The sequence below is a fragment of the Camellia sinensis genome, chromosome 15 (genome assembly GCF_055761805.1).
Source record: "Camellia sinensis isolate YWXY chromosome 15, ASM5576180v1, whole genome shotgun sequence".
Lineage (NCBI taxonomy): Eukaryota > Viridiplantae > Streptophyta > Magnoliopsida > Ericales > Theaceae > Camellia > Camellia sinensis.
The window spans coordinates 107,256,567-107,278,706 of record NC_138975.1 but is presented as its reverse complement, the minus strand read 5'-3'; the positions used below and the strand labels follow the sequence as shown (position 1 = coordinate 107,278,706).

Here is a 22,140-nt window from a genome sequence, read left to right as displayed (position 1 = left end):
TTGAAACACGTGCTCGGTTTTGATAGAACAGACAAAGCGTTCTGCAGAGCTGTGAAAAATTAATTCCACAGCTCCATCCAAACACCATATTCAAACTACCACGTTGAATCACATTTTGAAATCACAACCAAACACAGCCTAAGTTTTTAAATAGTGAATTATTTGTTCGGCTCGTTAAGATTATATAAAAATACTAAATTACTCGTGTTCGGTTAGATTGATTTAAAAATTTAACAAATCAAATTTAAATAAATTTTAAAAATTATTAAAGTTTTCTAACCAAAGCTATTGAACAGTTCATCACCCTCATGTATAAGGGTATTGAGGTAAATTCACATTTAAAAGATAAAAAGAATTATATATAGGTGGAAGAAAGAGAAAAAAAATTATGGGTCATTTTGAAAAGTGGGTTAAAAGTCACTTCTCAGCTTTTAACCTACTTACCTTTCTCACAAAAAAAAGTTAAAAAAATTCAAAAAATAACTTTTAACCATCTTTCCAAAACACTGCTACATCTATAATGAGGTGTAAATAAAAAATTGTAAAGATACAAGTATCACCTATATCCCCTCCTATCATGTATGAATAATCAGAAATGATACGGACCCCCATAAACGAGCAAGCATCTCCTCATTGACTCACCTCTTTGACTTCCTACTTGATAGGTCATTGAGTCCACTTTTGGATCCAATTTCGATGATTCGAGCCATTCACATTTTAGAATTTGTCACACACATCATACTTGTAAAAAATCAAATTGATCGAATATTAGAAGAATTAAAAACCGTTTATTAAAAAAATTTAATAAACAGTTTTATTATTTAATAAAATTTTTAGTTTACGTGATTTTTAATATCTAATCAACTTGATGTTTTATAAATATATTATACATGATAAATTTTAAAATGTAAATAATTTGAATTATTAAAAATTAAGCCTAAAATTCTCATGACCCCATGCATACGTATAAGAGAGATAACAAAAAAAAAAAAAAAAAAAATACACATGACCAATCAAAATCATTTAAAAATCATGTAGGTCCCAAAATGGGAGTCCCAAGTATATTCCGCGAATAATTTATTTTCCTTCCTTCCACCTGCACGTGGTTTCCAAAAAAAAAAACACCAGCCAAATGATCCCTCTCTCGTCCTAGTAACACATTTGGTTTTGTCGTCTTCTCATGACCTCTGTCCAATGAGTTTCTCTCTGCTTTCTCATTTGTATCGATTTTCGTATCTCTCTCTCTCTGCGCAAAACAGTGGTAGAAGAAGAAGAGCAAGACGGGAGATTACACAGCTCCGTTTATATGAATTTTTGTTGTACGTATAGCTTGTAGAAGTTGTACTCACATGGGCAATTGCTTGGACGTACCTCCAAAAGTTGACGACTTTGTGAGCTCAAAGGGTCACTCTGGTATTGTTCCTTTCTGGGTTTGCTTTGTTTCTTTCGATTTCAAGCAATTTGGGTTCCTATAATCTCTTCTTCAATCTGTTTTGGGTTTGCATTTGTGAAGCTAATAGTTTGTGTTCTGTTTGTTTTGTTCAATGTTCTGGCTTTTGGGTTTCGTAGTACATTGGTTGTTCTATTCTTCTTGGTTTATTCAGGTTTTGATTAGGACATAGAATGGGGTTATAATTGGTGTGTTCTTTGGGGGTTTGGTTGTTTCTCAAAAAAGTTTTGGTTATTTTATTTTATTTTTTATTTTTTTATTTATTTGTTTTCTCGGTTTAATGTCTCTTGGTTTTGTAATTTGTACAACCTTTTATTTTTTGGGTTTTAGCAGTGGTAGGAGGGGAAAAGGGAGGAAAAACTAAGCAGGATTCGAACCCAAGAACCGCGCTTGGTAAGGAAACATCTCATCCACAGCTCAGATTTGGTTAAATTTATTTATTTATGAGTTAATTTCACTTTTATCCCTAAGCTATCACTGTTTCATCCTAATTATCAATTTCATTGCAAATTTTTTTTTTTTTAATATATATTTTTGTTCATATGGTCAAATTGGTGGAAACAGTTGTACAAATTAGTAACTGTTGATGCTTGATTTGATAGGCAAAATTGTCATTTAAAGAATTGAACAACTTAAACCATACAACCAAACAACTACAAAATTAATTGTGTGGTATAATGGTATTTGTTCAAAATAGTAAAAAAAATGAATTTATGAATGCTTGATTGTATGGTTTATGTTGTTCAAATTTTGAAATGATTTTTTTGTCTATCAAATCAAGCTTCAACAGCTCCTGCTGAATCACATCAAATAAAATCAGAAACTTTAGAAATAATAGATGAAATTGATAGTTTAGAGAGATAACAGAAAAATTGTGTTAGTTTAGGGGATAAAAGTGAAATTAATCATTTATTCATTATCAAAGCGAGAAGGAAAATTCTGTTCATACATAAAATTCATACAAAAAACTTCACAAGAATGATGTGGCAATACCATTCTTGTAAATAAATTCATCTTTAATAGTGTTTTGCTTTGAAGTGAAAGGTCCACAATAAGCTATATCATTATGTATGAATTTTTTTGTTTGTATAGCATTAGTCAAGAGAGAAAGGGTTTGGTTAGCTGTAGAAGTGGGAATTATATGTGGGTTTTTTTGGGGTTTGGCTGGTTGTGGATTTGGTTTCCATAATCTGTGTTTGAGGTTTAAAGCTACAGCCTCTTGATGGTTTCTCATACAGCTTTTTACCTTCTTCATTAATTAACAATTAATGGTATTGCAAGTATAACCTGCCTCTCAAATTTGCTGGATGACAGCTTGTCTAAGGTTTTGATTGGTGTTATAACCCATATTTTAATTTGCTTCTGTTGAGGTTTGGCTACTTTTGCTTCTACATTTAAATTTGGGTGTTCTATGTTTAAATGCATATTATTGTTTGGAATTGTGTTTAGTAGGCTAGCTTCTGGACTGCTCGAATTAAAATTTGATGGGCTTGGTTGTGACCTCCTTGTTTCTTGTTTTAATGTTAATTTTGTTTTTGGGTTTCAGATTTTGATTGTAAAAATGCTTCCATGTTTTGCTTATTTATTGATACATTCTGTGAAGACAAATGTCTTGCCATTTGTGGATGGATTAAAGAGCTCGAATTAAAATTTGATGTTCTTGGCTATGGCTTCTTAGTTTCTTGTTTTAATCATATTTATTTATTTATTTGTTTTTTGGGTTTTAGATTTTGATTGTAAAAGTGCTTCCATGTTTTGCTTATTTATTGATACATTCTTCTAGGAAGACAAATTTCTTGCCATTTGTGGATGGATACAATACTTTAATTGTTGTCGGGAGTTAAACTCGTCTGCGTTTACAATATCTTTATAAAGCCAGTACTTTCTACTGAAGTGTGCCTAAAGTTTTCATAGTTCTCTTTTGTTTTATCTAGGATTAGGTTATGTGTGTAAATGTGATAATAGTTGTCGGTGACTAATTTTAGAGAAAGAATTGAACCAAAGAGGCTTCTAAATTTAGTATTAAGGTAAATCCAAAGAGGCATCTAAGTTTCCTGGGTTGCAAATTTGTTAGGAATGTCATCAGTCAATTACTTTGGAAGTTTGTACTTTCCCCATTCATTAACTACCAGATTCTTGTCTTTGAGATTTTCTCCCCATAAGTTTTCCATTTTTTTGTCTTGCAAACTCACAATATATTGAAAAATATTGATGATTTTAGTCATTCATATATTAGATGATCAAATTCTTTCGCAATCAAGTTGAAAGTTGCAGTACATGCTAATTTTGATTTTGTCCTGAACTTGATGACTCTAAGTTTTATATTTATTGAATTTTGGTATAATATGAGGACCACCACTTTGTGCATTATGCCAAAGGTTAGGTATACACTCAATCTTTCCCCCCCTAAACACACATTAATGTGTACTAATTGGGCGTTGTTTTGGTCTCCTATGAGGACCATATTCTTTTTCATTTCATATCCAGAATGGATGGAGGGTTCAGAGAATAATCTCATGGTACTCAGTTGAAATGCAACATATTTGATTTTCCCTGAGATGCACAAAAAATACTCAAAGATGGAATTGAGTCTTATTCAACTCATGTTTATGCAACCAGAAATTTGCCACTTAAACACATGCTAATAATGGGGTAGGGAAGCAGATGATCTTTAACTCCGCCTGTGGCAAACTTCAGTCTATTCTGTTGCCTGGTGGTTTTGACCCTCCGAAGTTGTCTTGCACGCTGCATTTTTGCATGACTGTCTAATGTGATGGCTAGATAGCACTTTGATAGAACTTATACTGTTCATTTTCAACACTGAATGTAACTAGCTGTATTGCTTTCTCAAGTTTCTTTCTATACAATGACCATATGGGCTGCATATTAAGCCTTTATCCCTGATTGTGTTTCTTTTATATTTTTCTCTCATCTATATTATCACCATTTATTCACTGTTATAGACTTCCTCTTAGGCCATGAGCTCTTCCTTAGTTCTTAAGTTTTGTTAAATAACTATAATGTACCAATCTGGCCATAGTTGTGAGCAATGAATAACTTTCCCAAGAACCCAGAATGTGGGAGCCTCTTGGAAAGTTGGCAACATCGGCTGTTAGTCATCCTTATACAACCCCAAAATTAGAAGAAGACCAATTTATGTCATACCCAAGGGAATTATTGGTTTGGGGACAAAAAAAGGAAATGCCCTCCATTATACTTAAAAAAGGGAAAAAAGAAAAGAAAAAAGGAAGGAGATAAAAAAGATTACTCAATTACTATCAAAATCTTTTCATGCTAATGGCGACCCCACTAAAATGCCTCCTAACTCCAACCTTTAATAGGCTTTAGACAAAGTTAGCTCCATTCTCTTTCAATTCATCGATGGAGTTAAATCTCATTCAAAAGCTATTTTTGGTGATGCTTGAGACTTGAGAGAAAATCTAATATCAAAGAAGGTATTGCAAAGGTATGATGTGGCTTATTCACATGGTCAACCTTGTTCTCATGAAAGATTCTTACTTTCCCTTTAGAGCATGATGTATGATCCTATTTGTTGTAAGACTCTTGTTAGGTGGTGTGGATGATGGTGTTCAAGATGGCTATGCCAAGGTGATCTGGGAAGATGGTAGGCGCTCAGCTGGCATGGGACCGCCAGAGGTGGAGAAAAAAACAGCCAAGGGAGAGAGACGGGGAAGATGGCAGTGGAGACAGAGCCTTGGGCCTTTTTTGAAGAGAAGGATGAACAATGCGTGTTCCATGCATGGGCAGAATCTCCTTTTATAAGGAGATTGGGCTGTTGAGGTCAACTTAGGGGGGGATAGGTGACCTAATCCCCTTGGTGCAATAATTGGGGATCTCCTACCTTGAGATCTCTGTCCTAGGATCTCCTGACCTGGATCTCATAACATTGGGATCTCCATACCCTCTTTGCCCCGCAAAGCGTGTATAATCCTTATCAAAATGTGCAAGGGGTATAAGAAGTTTAGATGTCTTGGTCAACGCTTCTCTGTCTATGGCTGGTCAAGAGGGGATCACCCCAAAGAGGTGAGTCAAGCAACCTTGATACCACCCTAAAGGGATAAGTCAAGCAACCTTGACAATCCATCGACCCTAGCCTTCAAGTTACAATCCTCCAATGATCCTCTCCTGTGCGGAGATCCCTTGGCCTTGTTCCCAACCTAAATAACTTGTTTTGAGTCTAATTATTAGGTGAATGGCTGATCTTCGGCAATGGATCACTATGACCAATTGCAAGATGCGATCGATCTCACTTAATAACAATCTTGGAGAAGTCATGAAGATAACCAACTTGGAATCGACTTGTGACGATCACTTGCTTGGGTAGATCTTGGTTGAGCCAAATGAGGTGTCTAGGCTTGTCTAGTCTTAAGTGCTCTGGACATTAAGAAGGAGAAATGGGTACATTTGGAGATATATTATTGACCCACATGCCACATTATGAGGTTGACACATGGTGCCATAATACTAGGATATGCTAATGTGGAGATGACATGTTCGTCCATGCAGGAGAAGTGAATGTTCTTACGCATAGGTGGGATGCGAAGAGCTTCCGTTTTATGTTTGCTCAAATTAAGATGATGTTTAGAGTCATCATGAGATCCAAGCAAGCTTGGCTAATCGTATTCCTAACTCAGCTCATCCATGTTCAACTAAAGTCAAGCTGCTCAAGATCATTTACTAGTTGAATGACGTAGAATCAATGATGGAGAAAAAAACATTTTATTCAGATCAAACCTTATACCTAAATATTAAACTCTAAATGGTAGATAAAAACATCAATTTATCCGGACATCGCCGCACTCCCCTTGCCCCCTCCCCCCAGTGTTTTTGAAGGCTCAAAGCGCATCAAGGTGCCAAAGGTTTCTTAGGGTGCAAGGTGCAAAGCAAGGCATGGGTTTCACATAAGCAAGGCCCACATTTTTAGTAAAAACAGATAAATTAATATAGACAAATAATTCAAACTTCAACATAAGCCAAATGAAAAAATTCACAACTATAAGCACTAAGACAATGAATTAAAAAAAAAAAAGAAGGCAACAAAATTGTAGAAGAATTCTCAATGCCATAAAAGCACATATCATTCCAAATGCAAAATAATTAATATTCAACGAAAAAATCCAAAAAAAAAAAAAAAATCAAAAAATTGATCAGCTACATAGTTGCAAAGTTGGAGAAAAAAAAAAAATTTAGAAGAGAAGTAGACTAGAAAGAGAAGCAAATTAGAAAGATGAGGAGTAGGAAAAGATAAAAAAGAATGGATCATAGGAGGAAAAAAAAAAAGCAAAATCAACAATGTGAAAAAGAAGCAACCTAGCTAGGGGTGCAACTTGGGCGGCTCAACCCAAGCAACCTGAGCCCAGCCCAAATTTTTTTAGGGCTTGGGAAAAATATTTTTAAATTTGGTATGGGTTTGGGTAAAAATGCAAAACACGAATTAAATTTGGACAGGTTTGGACAAAGATATCAAACAATCCAAAACCCGAATAATATATATAAATATATAAAAATATTGAATAAACATATAAATTATTAGTTATTAAATGATATTAAAGTAATTTAGATCGTTAGATTATATTAAATATATATTATATACACAAGTAACACAATACAAAATTTATTTATTTATTTTTTCTCACTCAAAAGTTGTGAAAACCATCGTAACGGCATCTCTTACATTATATAAATTATTTGTTTTGATATTATCAATGATTTTATACAAAAAAATTGTAAATAATCTAATTTTGACAAAATAATTAACTTAGCTGCACTAAACAAGGGGAAAAAAAAAAATTGAAAATTATGTGCAATTCGGACAACTCGGGCAATTCGGGTTTAACTCGGGTCGAGTTTGGGTGACCAATCTCAGGTTACAATTCGGGTTTGGGCGGGCCTGGACAACTCTCAACACAACTTGGGTTGGGGTTGGGCTTGGACAACTTCTCAACCCGCCTAAGTTGCACCCCTAAACCCAGCTAAGAAAAAATAAAGCCCAAAACATAGCACCGTAAACAGCGTCTCAAGTATCTTGTTGAGCTTTATTGAATGTGCCTTGCCTCGCCATTTACAAGTTGCATGAGCAGCACCTCACTGCGCCTTGAGCCAAGGCACGCCTTTTACAACATTGGCCCACCCTAAAATGGGAAACTCACATTAATTGATTATTTGAGAATGACAAAATGAAGGCGGGTCCACAATATTTATAATAATAACCATTTTCCAATATAGGATTTTGAATGTTCCTAACATTTGCATAGTATTGACATAGGAATACTTCCAACACTTGCAAAGTATTGACATAGGAATCTCGATATTAGTTATGTGAGTGAGTTTCCTAGTAATGCCATTGCTAATCCTCCAGTATTTCCCATCTAAACGAGGATCATCATTAGGAATTTAGTTTTATGAGAAGATTGTATATAGAAATAAAATATGACATTACTTGAAAATTATTTCTAGATTTAAGTTTGGAGCAACTTAAAATCATTGTCATATTAAGATTATATGTATACCTCTTGGTACCTATTTTTACGGCTTGTTTTGTTCACAAATTAATTTGGTGAATTTTTACTCAAACATACAAGTTATATTTTTTCATCAGGTCACGCGTGGATTTGAACGTGGAAAAACGATTTGTGGTATTCTACCATTCCAATTGGCTATGAGTACTTTTAAGGTGGAATCATGGGAGATACATTGATTCTCAAGAGACGTTGATTTAAATTGAGTAAAAGGGATTTGCAGTATGTTGCCCTGTTATGCGGCTGAAATTAAGCAGATGAGTTATGTTTAGGGGTGAACTCCCACCAAAAACATAGAACTAGTTGGTTGTGTAAGGCACAACAAATTGTACACAACATCTAGTTTGAATTAGGGATTAAGAATTTGCAATACCTTGCTTTATTACTTGAGCATGGGTGAATTTAATTGGATGTGATCAAAGAATAGTTTGTTACAAGGGGTGAAGCCACTCAAACTCAAAGGTAGTTAGTTCTCCCCGAAATTTTTGTGGAGGCATAGGTCAACTGGACAAATGGGCTTGAATTGGTATGGGTGATGAGAGTGATTGCAATTGCATTATAAATGTAATTTATAATGATAATCTCAAACTTATACATGTGAATGAAAGCATTAGATTGTTTTTTGACATATAAATGAAGACCGCCTATAGGAAGTTTAGGGTTTCCATTGTCTAAACAAGAACTAGGATCTAATGGGTGTATGTTGTGTTGGGGTGCATTTGTTGTTGTCTTTTTTTTTTTTTCTCTTCTCTTTCTTCCTAAATGGACATTTCTTTATGCAAATTTAAATCTACTAGAAGCATGTATGGAGAAAAAATGAAAAAGGAAAAGAAAGGCTATAAGGGAGATGGGAACTTTTATAGTTCCATTGTTAATGAAAGCCATAACAGTTGACAACCTTTTATCCAGTGGTTCAAGAATGATTTTCTAACACCTAACTAACCATATACTAGTCAATGATGCCCATTTTTTCAATCAGCTTGAAAGAATTTTCAGACATTTTCCTTACATAGAGACCAAAAAGGTTGATAAAGAAGGACAACATCTTGACCGAGACCAAAATGTTGGCAAGAGGGGATGACTACCTACACAGTGTTATTAAAGGCGATAGGTGCACCAAGTAGCCAAAGTCTCCTGGGGCCTAGACTCAAGGCGCAAGGCTAGGCGCAGGCTTCACTGAAGTGAGGCGCACCTTGTATTTAAAAAAATATAATTTAATATAAGTAAATAATTTAGGGTTCAACAAAAGCAAAATGAAATCTTAAACATTTAAAAATATATACACCAAGAAACACTACTATTTTAACATAGACAAATGAACAATATTGCAAAATTTAACATAAAACATGAATAAAATGAGAGGGGAGAAGAAGAATAAGAAAGGGGGGGGAAAAATAGATCAGTCTAAAGAATTATGAGAAAGAAAAGGAGACCAGAGAATAAGCATAAGAAGATGGAAGAAGAAGAAGAAGGCACCATCATCGCAACAATGTGAGGAAGAAGATAGCAACGTAGAGAAGAAAAGTAGAAAAGACAACAACGTAGACAAGAAGAAGAGAAGAGAAGAGAATGAGACAGAAATGTTAGAAGAGAAGAAGATAAAGAAGACAACAATGTGAAGATGAATTTTTGGATTTGCTGGACTGGATAATGAAGGCGTGCAGTATAGTAAAGTGTTCTTCAGAGATTAGGACTTAGGGCTTATTTTTCTTCTATCATTGATTTAGGGCTGAATGCCTAATGTATTAGTATGTGTAATAAGAGTAGGAATCTTTTGTAGTTGCATCATCTTAAATCAATGGTCAGCTTCTAAACAAAATCAATTAAAACAGCAATAAAAAAAAGCCCTCATGAGTTGGGCCTTACTGTGCCTTGGACCAATCGTGCGCCTTATTGAACTCGCCTTGCTTGGAACACTACAAGGTGCAAACCTTGAGCCTAGATGGGACTTGGGCCTAGGCGCATGCCTAGGCTCGCCTTATCGAAGTTGCTTGGCCTGGAACACTACAAGGTGCAAACCTTGGGCCTAGATGAGACTTGAGCCTAGGCACACCCCTAGGCGTGCCTTTAATAACATTGTACCTACCAATTACATGGCCAAGCTATAGATGATATAGTTCTCCATCTAACTCACTATTGGGTCATGCAATGAATTGGGCGAGGTTGTAATATCACTTGGAATGGATAATACTCCCATCCATTGAAAAGGTGTGTCAACTAATGGGTTGGTTAATGAATTTGGAGTCAATTAGAATGACTTTTTCACTTTTTTAATGATACACCATGCTTTCAAATAATTTTTTTGATAGCTACAAGGAACAAGATTTCTATATGTTTTCATTGAAACAACTGAAATGTTTCCATAGACCAAAACAAAATACTAGTAAAATAATGAAATTCTAGTGTTTCTACCAAAACACACTAGAACATAGTGAAATGTACCAAAATACAAGCAATATATTGAAACAATAAGTTGCATTGTATCTGTTGAATAGCTTGATATACATTGTTGGGCCTGTTTCCTAATAGCTTAAGCTTTGGGGATAATTGGTGACTTAACGTGGTATTAGAGCTGAGGTTTAGAGAGGTCTTGGATTCAAGTCTGTTAAAACCTATCACCTACTTCACCCACTAAACCTAACCCACTACACCACTACCACCTTTACCTACTCCATCTACCACCTACTACCACCTACTCTTCTATATATAGGAATCATTGTAGCATTCAATAATTCAACAATTACAAACATCAATCAATAATACAATTCTCTTTTTCTCTTTATACATTAAATTTCTACATGGTATCAGAGCAAGGTTAAGCACTTAGTATTTTTCGCTTCACCGGCAGGCGGCAACCTCGCCTTGGCCGTCCGCCGGACCTCAACCTAATCTGCTAAAATTTTTCTACACATACCTTGAAATTTCCTTTCTGAGTGCACTACTGTTCAGTCGCCGGAGACCACCACCGCTTGCACGTCGATGTCCCTTTGCCAAAGCTCCGTCGCGACACCGGCCTTCCTTGCGTCTGGTTTCAATCCCCTGCTATTCCAAGCCACAAAATAGGGCACGACTTTTGAGGGCTCGATATCTATATCCATGTATATCTTTTGGGCAGTCTATATACACACTCATACAGTGTCTTCTACACCGGTAACATGGTACAAGGGCCCAACCCTTCTTGATGCCCTCGACATGATTACATAGCCCAAGAGGCCATCAGACAAGCCTCTTCGTCTCCCACTTCAGGATGTCTACAAGATTGGCGGTATTGGTAATTTGGCCCACTTTTTTGATCAACACCAGCATATAGTTTCAAAGAGATAACTATATTATATAATTTTTTCTATTTTAAAATATTTTTCCACCGTCCAAACCTTTTTTTTTATCTAATATATATAAAAAATTGGATGGAACTCACGTGGGTGCTACTTTTTCTTTTTCTTCTTTCCACAGCCCAACTTTTCCTTGAACCTCAATTTTTTATTATTAAAAATAAAAAAAAATAAAAAATAAAATAAAAATTCATTCCATCTAATTTTTCTGCTCAGTCTTGTACCTTCAAGCCATTCGGATTTGCACAATAAACTCATTTTATTTCTATCGGGATTTCGCCCTGATCACAATTTTACACCAAAAAAAAAAAAAAAAAAAAAACAACAACAACAAACCCAAACAACCACATCCACAGGCGGGATTTTTCTTCTCTACTCTGCCGCCGGTCTCTTCTTCTTGCCTCCGTCCTGAGCGGCCCTTGACGGTGTTGCCTCCGTGTTTCCCACTCCACTGGGCACGATCACTATTCCCTGCTCCTCCACTGCAGCATATGGCGGACCTCCGAATCGGAACATCACGGTGGCCTTCCGCTTCAGCTCCTTGTTTTCTGTCTTTAGCACACTTATCTCTGCTCGCGCATCCTTATACATGCGTTGGAGCAGAGCCAGCTGGGAGTTTAACTGTTGCACCTCATTTGTCCTGCTCTGCAGCCGGTGCGACAAGTTTGTGACCGCAGTCATGGTTTCCACACATGACTTCAGAGTATACTGATTGGCCTCAATATCAGTTTGCACCGCCATTTTTTGCTCCACCGACCGCATCGGAAAGTTCAACGGAGCAAAACCAGAGGTGTTTGGTTGAGGTTCACTGGCCACCGCACCAGTTCTCTCTCTTGTTGACTCATTGAGGTCGGGAAAGAGAGTGAGTAGACCACGGGATGAAGAGGCCATATTCTGGGTAGCTGAACGGGAAGAAGAGGCCATGTTTTTTGGGTTACTGAGTGTTTCCGAGAAGGGTTGGATACAGAGTATTACAGAGTTTCTCTCTCAGCAAAGGAAGAGTTTTTTCAGAGGATTTTCAGAAGTTTTTTGTCTGCCTCAGCCTCAACATCAACCTTGGTTAAATAGCGAGGCAGCCACGCGTATCGCGCGCCACTTGACGCCAGACGACAAACGGGCGCGCCAGCCAAGGCACTCACGTGCCTCGCCATCATGTCCGGCACATCTTTTTATGACTTGGGCTCGCCTTTTGATGGCACGCCTTTTTTTATGGATTGGGCACGCCTTTTGATGGCACGCCTTTTTGAAAATTTGGGCACACCTTTTGAGGGTGCGACTTTTTAAGGGTCCGACAAGACTCTGTAAACTGTCCCGACATTGATTCCGGTTAGCTCCTTCATGGGTCCGACAAGACTCTGTAAACTGTCCCGACATTGATTCCGGTTAGCTCCTTCATGGGTCCGACAAGACTCTGTAAACTGTCCCTACATTGATTCCAGTTAGCTCCTTTATGGGTCCGACAAGACTCTGTAAACTGTCCCGACATTGATTCCGGTTAGTTTCTACAAGGGTCCAGCAAGACTCCGTAAACTGTCTTCTACAACGGTCCGACATGACCCCATAAACTGTCTTCTACATCGGTCCGACACGAGCCAGTGTCTTCTACATCGGTCTTCTACAACGGTCTGACACGACCATACAGTGTCTCCTATCCTCTTTTATTTTTTATGTATTTTCTTGTTTTGTTACTCTCTCCAAACTCAAGTTGGTTAGTTCCTATCCCCCTTGAGTTTGCGGGGGGCTGTTAAAACCTATCACCTACTTCACCCACTAAACCTAACCCACTACACCACTACCACCTCACCTACTCCACTAAACCTAACCCACTACACCACTACCACCTTTACCTACTCCATCTACCACTTACTACCACCTACTCTTCTATATATATGAATCATTGTAGCATTCAATAATTCAACAATTACAAACATCAATCAATAATACAATTCTCTTTTTCTCTTTATACATTAAATTTCTACAAAGTCTCTAAGTTGGCATCTGATATTTGGTCTCGTTTGGTCTCTTCTTCTCTATTTGGTTGTCGTTTTCTCTTTCTATTTGGTTCTCTGTTTGTCTATCCATGTGCAAGATAGGATTGCACGTGAAGATGTTGTTGGATAGTTGAATATATATTGATGGGCCCATTTCTTAACAATTTAAGCTTTTGGGACAATAAGTAACTTAGGCCTCGTTTGGGTGCATGCTATTTTAGGAATTTTTTGGTTTTTTACGAAAAGATGTGCAGAAAAGTAGAGAGTGATGTGACAACTTATAGTGACTTTTTGGCTAAAGTATGTGCTCTCCGAATGAGGCCTAATGGTATCAGAGCTCAGGTTGAGAGAATTCTAAGGTTCAAGCCTCTTCGTTTGCATTTGGTATTCTATCTCTGTTTTGGTTTCTTCTTCGCTTTTTGGTTCTCTACTTGTCTCTCCACATGCAAGACGAGGCTGCCCATGAGAGAAGGTGTTGAATAGTTCGATATACATTGTTAGACCCATCTCCTAACAACTTAAGCTTTTGGGACAATTGGTAACTTAACATGTTTTTACAAATTTTGTGAGAAAATATATATATATAATAAATAAATAAAAAATATATTACAATAAGTTGTATCGAAACAAATTTACAATTTTTTGTAAATGTTTTTACAAATTTTTTTGAAAAAAATATAAAGGCTATATTATACTATATTAGTAATAAACTAATTATATTATTATTGTTGTCTAAGTAATTTTTAGACCTTATTTTGTTAGGTGCCATCATATGTTTAATACTATAACTCTTGGTGCTCAAGGATTCTAATCACCTAAAATACCCGAATTGAATTGTCCAACCCAACCCTAGAACAGATGATTTCGATAATTCATTCGCTATGTTGTAGTTGAAATGCATGGAATTTTTCAAATTTCGATTAGGTGACGGGTTTGGTGTATGAAAACCCGTTTAACCCAACTGGGCCCAACCACATTATAGTTATACAACAAGGACCTGTAACGTTTCCTAAATGAGACAGAGACTTATTTTCTCTAGATTACCTTGCATTCCCATGATTATCTTCCAAAGACAGAAGCCTTGTCCCTTGCCCTCAATTCATTTGAGACATCATTTTAACTTCTACCCCTCTCTCTCTAACCTTCTCCTCTCCCCTTCTCTTTTAACCCTCTCTATATCTGCCATCTCGTCGCCCCCTCTCTTTCAGTCTTTTCACTCTCACCGTGTCGTCTCCCCCTCTTTCCATCCTTTCTTCCTCTCTTTTAAGCCTCTCGCCTCCTTGTCTCTCTCTTAACCCTTTGGTCTCCACGCTCTCTCTCTCTCTCTCTCTCTCTCTCTCTCTGAACTCCCTTAGTGATGTTCGATCTCTCAGATGTTCAGATCTACTAAAACCCTCCTCTTAATCTCTTAGATCTACCAAAACTCTCATCTTAATCTCTTAGATCTACCAAAACTTTCATCTTAATCTCTCAAACCAAAACCCTCATCATAATCTCTTAGATCTACCAAAATTCTCATCTTAATCTCTCAGATCTACCAATATTATCATCTTAATCTCTCAGATCTACCAAAACCCTCATCTTAATTTCTCGGATCTACCAAAATTCTCATCTTAATCTCTCACATCTACTACCAAAATTCTCATTTTAATCTCTCAGATCTATCAACACTCTCATCTTAATTTATCAAATCTACCAAAATTCTCATCTTAATTCTTAGATCTACCAAAACTCTCATCTTAATCAGATTGTTGAAATTGATGATGATGATAATGAGATTGATCAACCTTAGTTTCGACTCTCTCTTTTGATTTATGAAGACTCATGGTGGTGTGCAGTGGCGATGATGGTGGTGTTGTGCAATTTTGTCGTGAGTTTCCTCTCTCTATTATCTTTTTCCCCCCCACTTTCTCTTTCTCAGATCTGGTGTGTATGAGAGTTGTGTTTAAACTATATCATTGTATATTTATGTGAGTTGTATGCATTTGTGATTTTGAGCTTTGTTTGAATAAGAGACTAGAGAGAAGACTAGTGTGTGAAGGACCTGTCCAAACCGACCGCCAAACCGAAGGTTTGGTTCGGTCGATTTCTAACAATATGTTGATCCACAGCTGGTGATCAATATTCCAACATTTTCGGTTTGGTTGATAGGGTAGGGGTGAACTCGAACTGACCCAACCCGTGAACACCCCTATTTAATACAATTGAGCTATTATTTGACAATGCTCAGCAATTTTGTTTCATTTCGACATTAGCTTTTTTATTTTACATTTGTCATTTTATGGAATGACTATGTAAATCTCAATATGTTTAATTAATTAATTGTTAGGCTTTTATACATATAGATAGATTTCAATCTATGTTGCTGAACATTTCTATATATTTTCAAATTCTTTTCCCTTCATTGAAATATTTTTGAAACATTTCCGTTTCTGTACTAACCAAAACAATTCACCAAAAAGAAATTTTGGTCCTTGGATAGCTGCAGCTTAGTTTTTAATACCCTCATGCAACATTGTTTCATAAAGGCCTATCAATCCATGTGAGTAAAAATTACATGTGAGTAAAAATTACAACTGTCATAGTTATTGCACTTCTCACAATGGCGTAGCAACTGTTACATTTCATGACACCCCATTATAGCAAGTGTGGAAAGTAATTTTTGTGTCCTTATGCTTTTTGTGTCCCTCATTCATTTTTAAACTTGAGTTGTAATGACTTCTTCGTAACATGATGTAATAACTGATGTGATTCCAAGCTATAAACGGATCTATAAGTAGCATGCTAACTGATTACTATGATGTTTTCATTGGTTACCATCTCAACATTTTGGCTGTGCTTGTTGATTCTGGTACAAGGTGGAGTGTATTGCTTTCAAATGATAATTAAAACCAATTTCTTATTGATTATTTGTTCTTGTTGGCATGGGGTGATTGGCAGTCATGATATGAAAAATTTGAGAACACTGTCATGTAACACTATTGTTGCAGTGAAAGTGTCCTTTGTTATTACTGTAGGACTTGTATTACAATTATATACACGGTGTAATTGCCCTGTTGTGTTATCGTGAGGACCATCATAAGTTCCTATGACTACTTCACAACAACCATTAGTGTCTTTTACAGGTTGTAAATGATAGTTTTGATTAAAAAGACTTATCATTTATTTCTTAGTTTAAGTTTTAGAGTTTTTACTTCTTACTTTTTAGCCAGATTTGCATATTTTTTAGACTTAAAAAAATTGAAAAGATCTTCACTCAATTCTGAGATTAAAACATTCATAGCAATTTTTAGGGAATCCTCCATGCTCAATTTGATTCGTATGTTAGTCAACATTCAAGTAATATATCCTTCTGTGGACCTTTTATTCTTCAAAGCAAAACTTGATAAAGTGTTTTTGGAACTTTGGAAGGTATAATTCTGACCACATTATTAATGCCCCTGAGCATATATTTTACTATTTGAACACAATTAGATTAATGTTTATTTTATTTTTATTTTTTATTGTACTTATAATAGTGCATTTCTAGTAAGAAAGAGTATTTGTTAAGTGTTAGTATCTAAGGGTAGTTATGTCATTTTATTCTCTAGTCTTATATTATAAATGAGTGCTGCTATTAACACTCCATAAATTATTTTGGACCCCTAAATTTTTAGCTTTTTTTTTTATTACAATAATAATTTCAAATAAAATTACTACAAAGGACATCATTAATTTTAGAACACCTCATCTCATAATTAAACCTACACACCCACTACATCATGAATTAGGGTTTATGAGAGCACCCACCTCCATCACTACCCATCCATCTTTCCCAAATCCCACCTTCAAAACTTATCCACACTCAAAACTTTGAAAACCTATTGGCGGCAATATTCCGGCAATAACGGTGGCAACCATTTGATTACCTATATTTTTTCGGTAATGACAATGAGTGAAATTTTTTTTGGCAACCACAACTCCATAAGTTGAGAGGAGTACATCAATAAAAGCTTAAAGGAGGTTCATAGTTTTGATGTTGTTTTTAGCTCAGAGGAGATTGGCCTTGTAAGGATAAGTTTCTTGAAAAAAATGGCAAAAATAATAAAATATGTTCGTTATTTTTTTGGGGCTGAACTCCCGAACATATGATCGAAATTTGGGAATACAGACTCGAACATTGTTTATTTGTTCGGTAACCGGTAACCGAACATTGATTTTGAATTTTTTGTGATATGGGATAAGTCCAGAATGGAGAAAACTCGAAGAACTAAACCGTTTTAAGAACTGAGAATCGGAGATTTTAATCTTTGAGAAGTAATTGTATGATAGGATAAAATAAGTAAGGTTGGTAATAACTATAGACAAGTTTTGTATTGGAACATCCTTGAAAGATTATTATGGCTCAAATTAAGAGCTTGGATTTGAGAACAATGAAAAATTTCATATGGGAAGTTGGTTACGCTGGCAAAGACAATCTTCTTCTTCTTCTTCTTCTTCTTCTTCGTAGGTTTTGAAAATGATGAGTCTCTTCTTCTTCTTAGTGGGTTTTGTTAGGGTTTTTTGGAAGGGAGGTTTTTTTGGGGGTGTGGGGGGTGTGCATTCAATGGATGGAATGTTTAAAGATAATTTTGGTAATATATGGGGGGGGGGGGAGAAAAGAAATTTTAAGGGTTTCAAAATTTATAAGTGTGGGTCCAAAGAAATGGAGGGTCCAAAATAATTTATGGAGTGCTAATAGCACCACTCATTATAAATACATGTGTAAGAGGGAAGAACCCTAATTGATTTTATTGTTAATACAACATCAGTTTTTCTCTCTCTCATTCTTCTTCTCTCATATGTAAATCTAACAGTATTCAAGCTCGATAACTGGCAGTGTTTCCTTAAAACTTATAAGAGTGACTTTTAAAACTAAGCAATTTGATGACATCAAATTCACTGAAATTCATAAAATCAGTTTGGTAACACTAGAAAGAGGAGTCATTCATATTGTTTAGTCCTAGAAGTTTTTTATGCTGTAAAAGCTTCATGATTTGGGGTTCCACCCCTTATTATGTTTCATCTAATACTCTTGATGCTGTGAAGCTGCAACAATGATTGATATTGTGATCCTGTAATGGTGGCTATAAAATATTTAGTGTTCACTTTCTAGTTGATGCACGTGGTCTCAATCTCTGGTGCTGAATATTATGGTCTTAGGTCAAAGTATGCTGTGTTCCTATAAATGGTCTGGAAGTAGATTTTCTATGCAATTGATTAGTGCATAACTGCTAAAAATTAATGTTTACTATTTTTCTACACATTTTTGAGGTAGATCAGCTAGGTTACTTTTGATACTTGTTTTGGTTAGTTTGACAAAACAGGGAGATGGGTGTTTGGTTGACAAGTAGTTATCATGCCAACTGTCAAAAGTAGATGAGCCTGTTATATACAATAGCAAATGACATTTAAACTTTTTTGGAAATGATTCTGTTAAACACCTTATATTAGTCTAATATCGATCAATTCTTTTGCCAATTTCCACTTCTTACATACCATCCCATTGTTTTTCTCATTCAGAGGCCAGAAAATGTCCACCCAAACGTCGTCCAGTTTTGAGCATCCTTACATTCATTGAAAAGGGTAGAACTGGGAAACTGCCAAGTCGAATATCTGAGAGTGAGATATTGCCGTCACCCCATGTGAAAGCCTTATCATTTAGTGAGCTTAAGAACGCTACTAGAAACTTCCGTCCCGATGGTCTTCTTGGAGAAGGAGGATTTGGTTATGTTTACAAAGGATGGCTAGATGAGCAGACTCTTACGGCCGCAAAGCCTGGATCTGGAATCGTAGTTGCTGTGAAGAAGCTTAAACCCCAAGGCTTTCAAGGCCATAAAGAATGGCTGGTTGGCTTTTCTTACAATCCACTAACCTCTTCCTAGGCAATGTTTGGATCATGTATTTGAGTGAGGATTTAGAAAGGGAAAGGAAAAGGAAAAAGTGGGAAATGAAGAAAAAAATTTAGCTTATATTTCATTCATATTTCACTCACCTTTCCCTTTCCTTTTAAACTCTTATCCAAATCATGATCCAAACGCAACCATAATTTTTTGACTTTTTTTCCATTTACTAATAGCTAGTTGGTTACAGTCAGAAGTCAATTGTCTTGGCCAACTTCATCATCCAAATCTGGTCAAACTTATTGGCTACTGCTTGGATGGCGACAACCGGCTATTGGTCTATGAGTTCATGCCCAGGGGAAGTTTGGAAAATCATCTATTCAAAAGTTAGTCAAAGTTTTTATTTTTATTTTTTCTAATGTTTTCCCTTACAGTATCTTTGAAGTACATCTGTTTGGTTGAATTTTCAGTACTTGTTTTCTGAATTTTTTAAAAGAAAATTAGTAACTAGTTTGACAAAAATAAATTCTAAAAATGATTGTGCTTGATTTTTTCATTTTTTTGCCAAACTAGTTTTTGAAATTTTTTCAGAAAACAAATTCTGAAAACTTTACCAAACAGAAAAAGAAATGCTATTGTCATAGCTAATTTTGAAACGATACCTTATTTCAGGGAGTGCACAACCTCTTTCATGGGAAACAAGGGTTAAGGTTGCCATAGGTGCTGCTCGAGGACTCTGTTTTCTCCACAGCTCTGAATCACAAGTTATATATCGTGATTTTAAAGCTTCCAACATCCTGCTAGATTCAGTAATGAAAAAAAATGCGCTACTTTCGTTTTGTGATTGGATGGGCTCGGTCCATGTGATTCTTTGACCTCTTGATTTAAGTCAATTCAGATTTGACTTGTTTTCACTGCTAAAAAACGTGGTTACTTGAGCCCCTATACCCATCTCTCTTTGCAGATCTGGTGTGGTTACTTGGGTTGTTGGGGTTCATTTAATGAATGTTCGGGCACTTATTTTGCTTCTTTGCTTAATGTAGGAGTTTAATGCTAAACTTTCGGACTTTGGATTGGCAAAAGCTGGGCCCACTGGTGATCAGACTCATGTATCTACTCAAGTAATGGGCACTCATGGCTATGCTGCTCCCGAATATGTTGCTACAGGTTTATTTCTTTGCTTCAATAACTAAGTTTTATTTATGGCATTTCCAATATTTCATTTCCGTAGCTAGCATTTTGTTGGTGGCTTTAAATGGTGCAATGTAGTAGATTCAACAAAATGACTGTTCCTGTTTTGTTCAACTTTTGATTCTTTACCTTGCACTTCATCAAATTCTTATTTAACATTTGATAGTTAGTTGAATACTATTGAAGTTATAATAAGATCTTTAGGCTAGACTTCAGAGTCAATTACTGCTGATTAAAGTGTTTGCTTTTATAGTTTTAAAGTTTATTTTCACTGAATTTAATATTTTCAATGAAGAGAGGATCACGTACTTCTAACAAGATCCTTGAATTGTTTTCAGTTTTCCTTACTCATTTTGTACTATTGCCACTCTGTTCCAAAATGAATCAATCAATGGTGATTCTTTGTACTATATTGCCACTCTGTTTCTAAATGAGTCGAGCAATGATGATTGATTTCAAACTTGTTTAATGAACTAAATTTTTGGTAAAATTTTGAATGGTTACAAAAGTTGCAAGTTTAGGTAAAATTCTACTAAGAGAGGTTTTGATTGTTGCCAATGAGTTCCTTTAGGTAGTCTTTGAACTTCGAATTATTGGATCTAGATATTGTGATTTAGATGTCATTACACTTACACCGTTGGTTTCCCGCTGGCAGGTCGGCTGACTGCAAAGTGTGATGTATATAGCTTTGGGGTTGTGTTGCTGGAGCTACTTACAGGGCGTCGTGCCGTTGATAATACGAAAACTGGCATCGAGCAAAAATTGGTGAAGTGGTCACAAGGCCACTTGGACGATAAACGTAAGATATTCCGAATCATGGACACTAGGTTGGGTGGCCAGTACCCTCGAAAAGGAGCTTGCATGGCTGCCACTCTTGCCATGGACTGTGTAAGCTCTGACCCAAAATCCCGGCCCCACATGGATGAGGTTTTAGCGATTCTAGAAGAGCTCCCGTCCCCAAAATGTATGTTCATATCTTCCCCTTCAGAGAAACCAACAATACCTAGTCCCTATGCCAAGTCCCCAGCATGTCATGACACCCTAACCCCTAGAGGATCTCCATTACCGGCCCACATGAAATCTCCAAAGGCACGATGATTGGCAAGTGTTCAACTCGGTTTACTTCTTCAATGTAAATACTTCTTAGCCTAGTGTTTTGGGTATGGCTTATAAGCTGGCTTTTTTGTTTATTATCAAAAGATGTGTAAAAAAGTAAAAAGGTGATGTGACCCAAATAAGTCAATAAGCTGGTTTTTTTAGTTCATCCCAAAGAATAGGGATAGAATCTTTGATCGTATGACAACATCTCTATTTTTTTCTCACTCAAAATTTTGTCATCATTTAGATCATCTTCATCCACGACATGAATGTGGAAACAATTTACCGAAAAAAGAAAACAAGAAACCATTAATACAAAAATGTAGTTTTTGGAGGAAATGTTTTGTGAGTTGTGGAATGACCATTTGGCCAAGTGTATCATATCTATTAGCAGCATCAATAGAGACTTGTAGATTTTTGATATATGAAACCAAAGTGTTAAAAAATTATAACTGATCAAGAAGTTGAACCTATTGATAGTACTTCTTACACAATGATTTATCATGCTGTGGCAAGAAAGAAACCATTTATATGATAAAATATCGTCCATTTGATTCAATGCAATGACTACTAAAAGGTGTGTGCACATACAATAACCCCAAATGTTGGAAGTCAGAAAAATTTAGAAAGAGAACCCCTTTATATATAATCCAAATACAATGTCAACTCTCTGAATTT

The 22,140-nt window shown here is 36.0% G+C and overlaps 1 protein-coding gene across 12 annotated transcripts; it reads left to right on the top strand.

The window, feature by feature from the left end:
- The first annotated feature begins 1,061 nt into the window (after positions 1-1,061).
- Positions 1,062-21,649, top strand: LOC114287988 (putative serine/threonine-protein kinase PBL3). Of its 12 annotated transcripts, none has more exons than XM_082907952.1 (7): positions 1,062-1,413; positions 1,784-1,843; positions 18,854-19,179; positions 19,424-19,559; positions 19,846-19,982; positions 20,217-20,340; positions 21,020-21,649. In XM_082907952.1, exons 1-7 carry the CDS (start codon positions 1,350-1,352, stop codon positions 21,460-21,462), a joined length of 1,290 nt encoding a protein of 429 aa, XP_082764078.1. In that variant the 5' UTR covers positions 1,062-1,349; the 3' UTR covers positions 21,463-21,649. The 12 variants fall into 12 exon arrangements, with proteins under 12 accessions (XP_082764078.1, XP_082764080.1, XP_028087284.1 ...); XM_082907954.1 differs by having other exon boundaries at positions 1,124-1,413; positions 19,846-19,937; XM_028231483.2 differs by having other exon boundaries at positions 1,127-1,413; positions 1,781-1,843.
- The last annotated feature ends 491 nt before the right edge of the window (positions 21,650-22,140 follow it).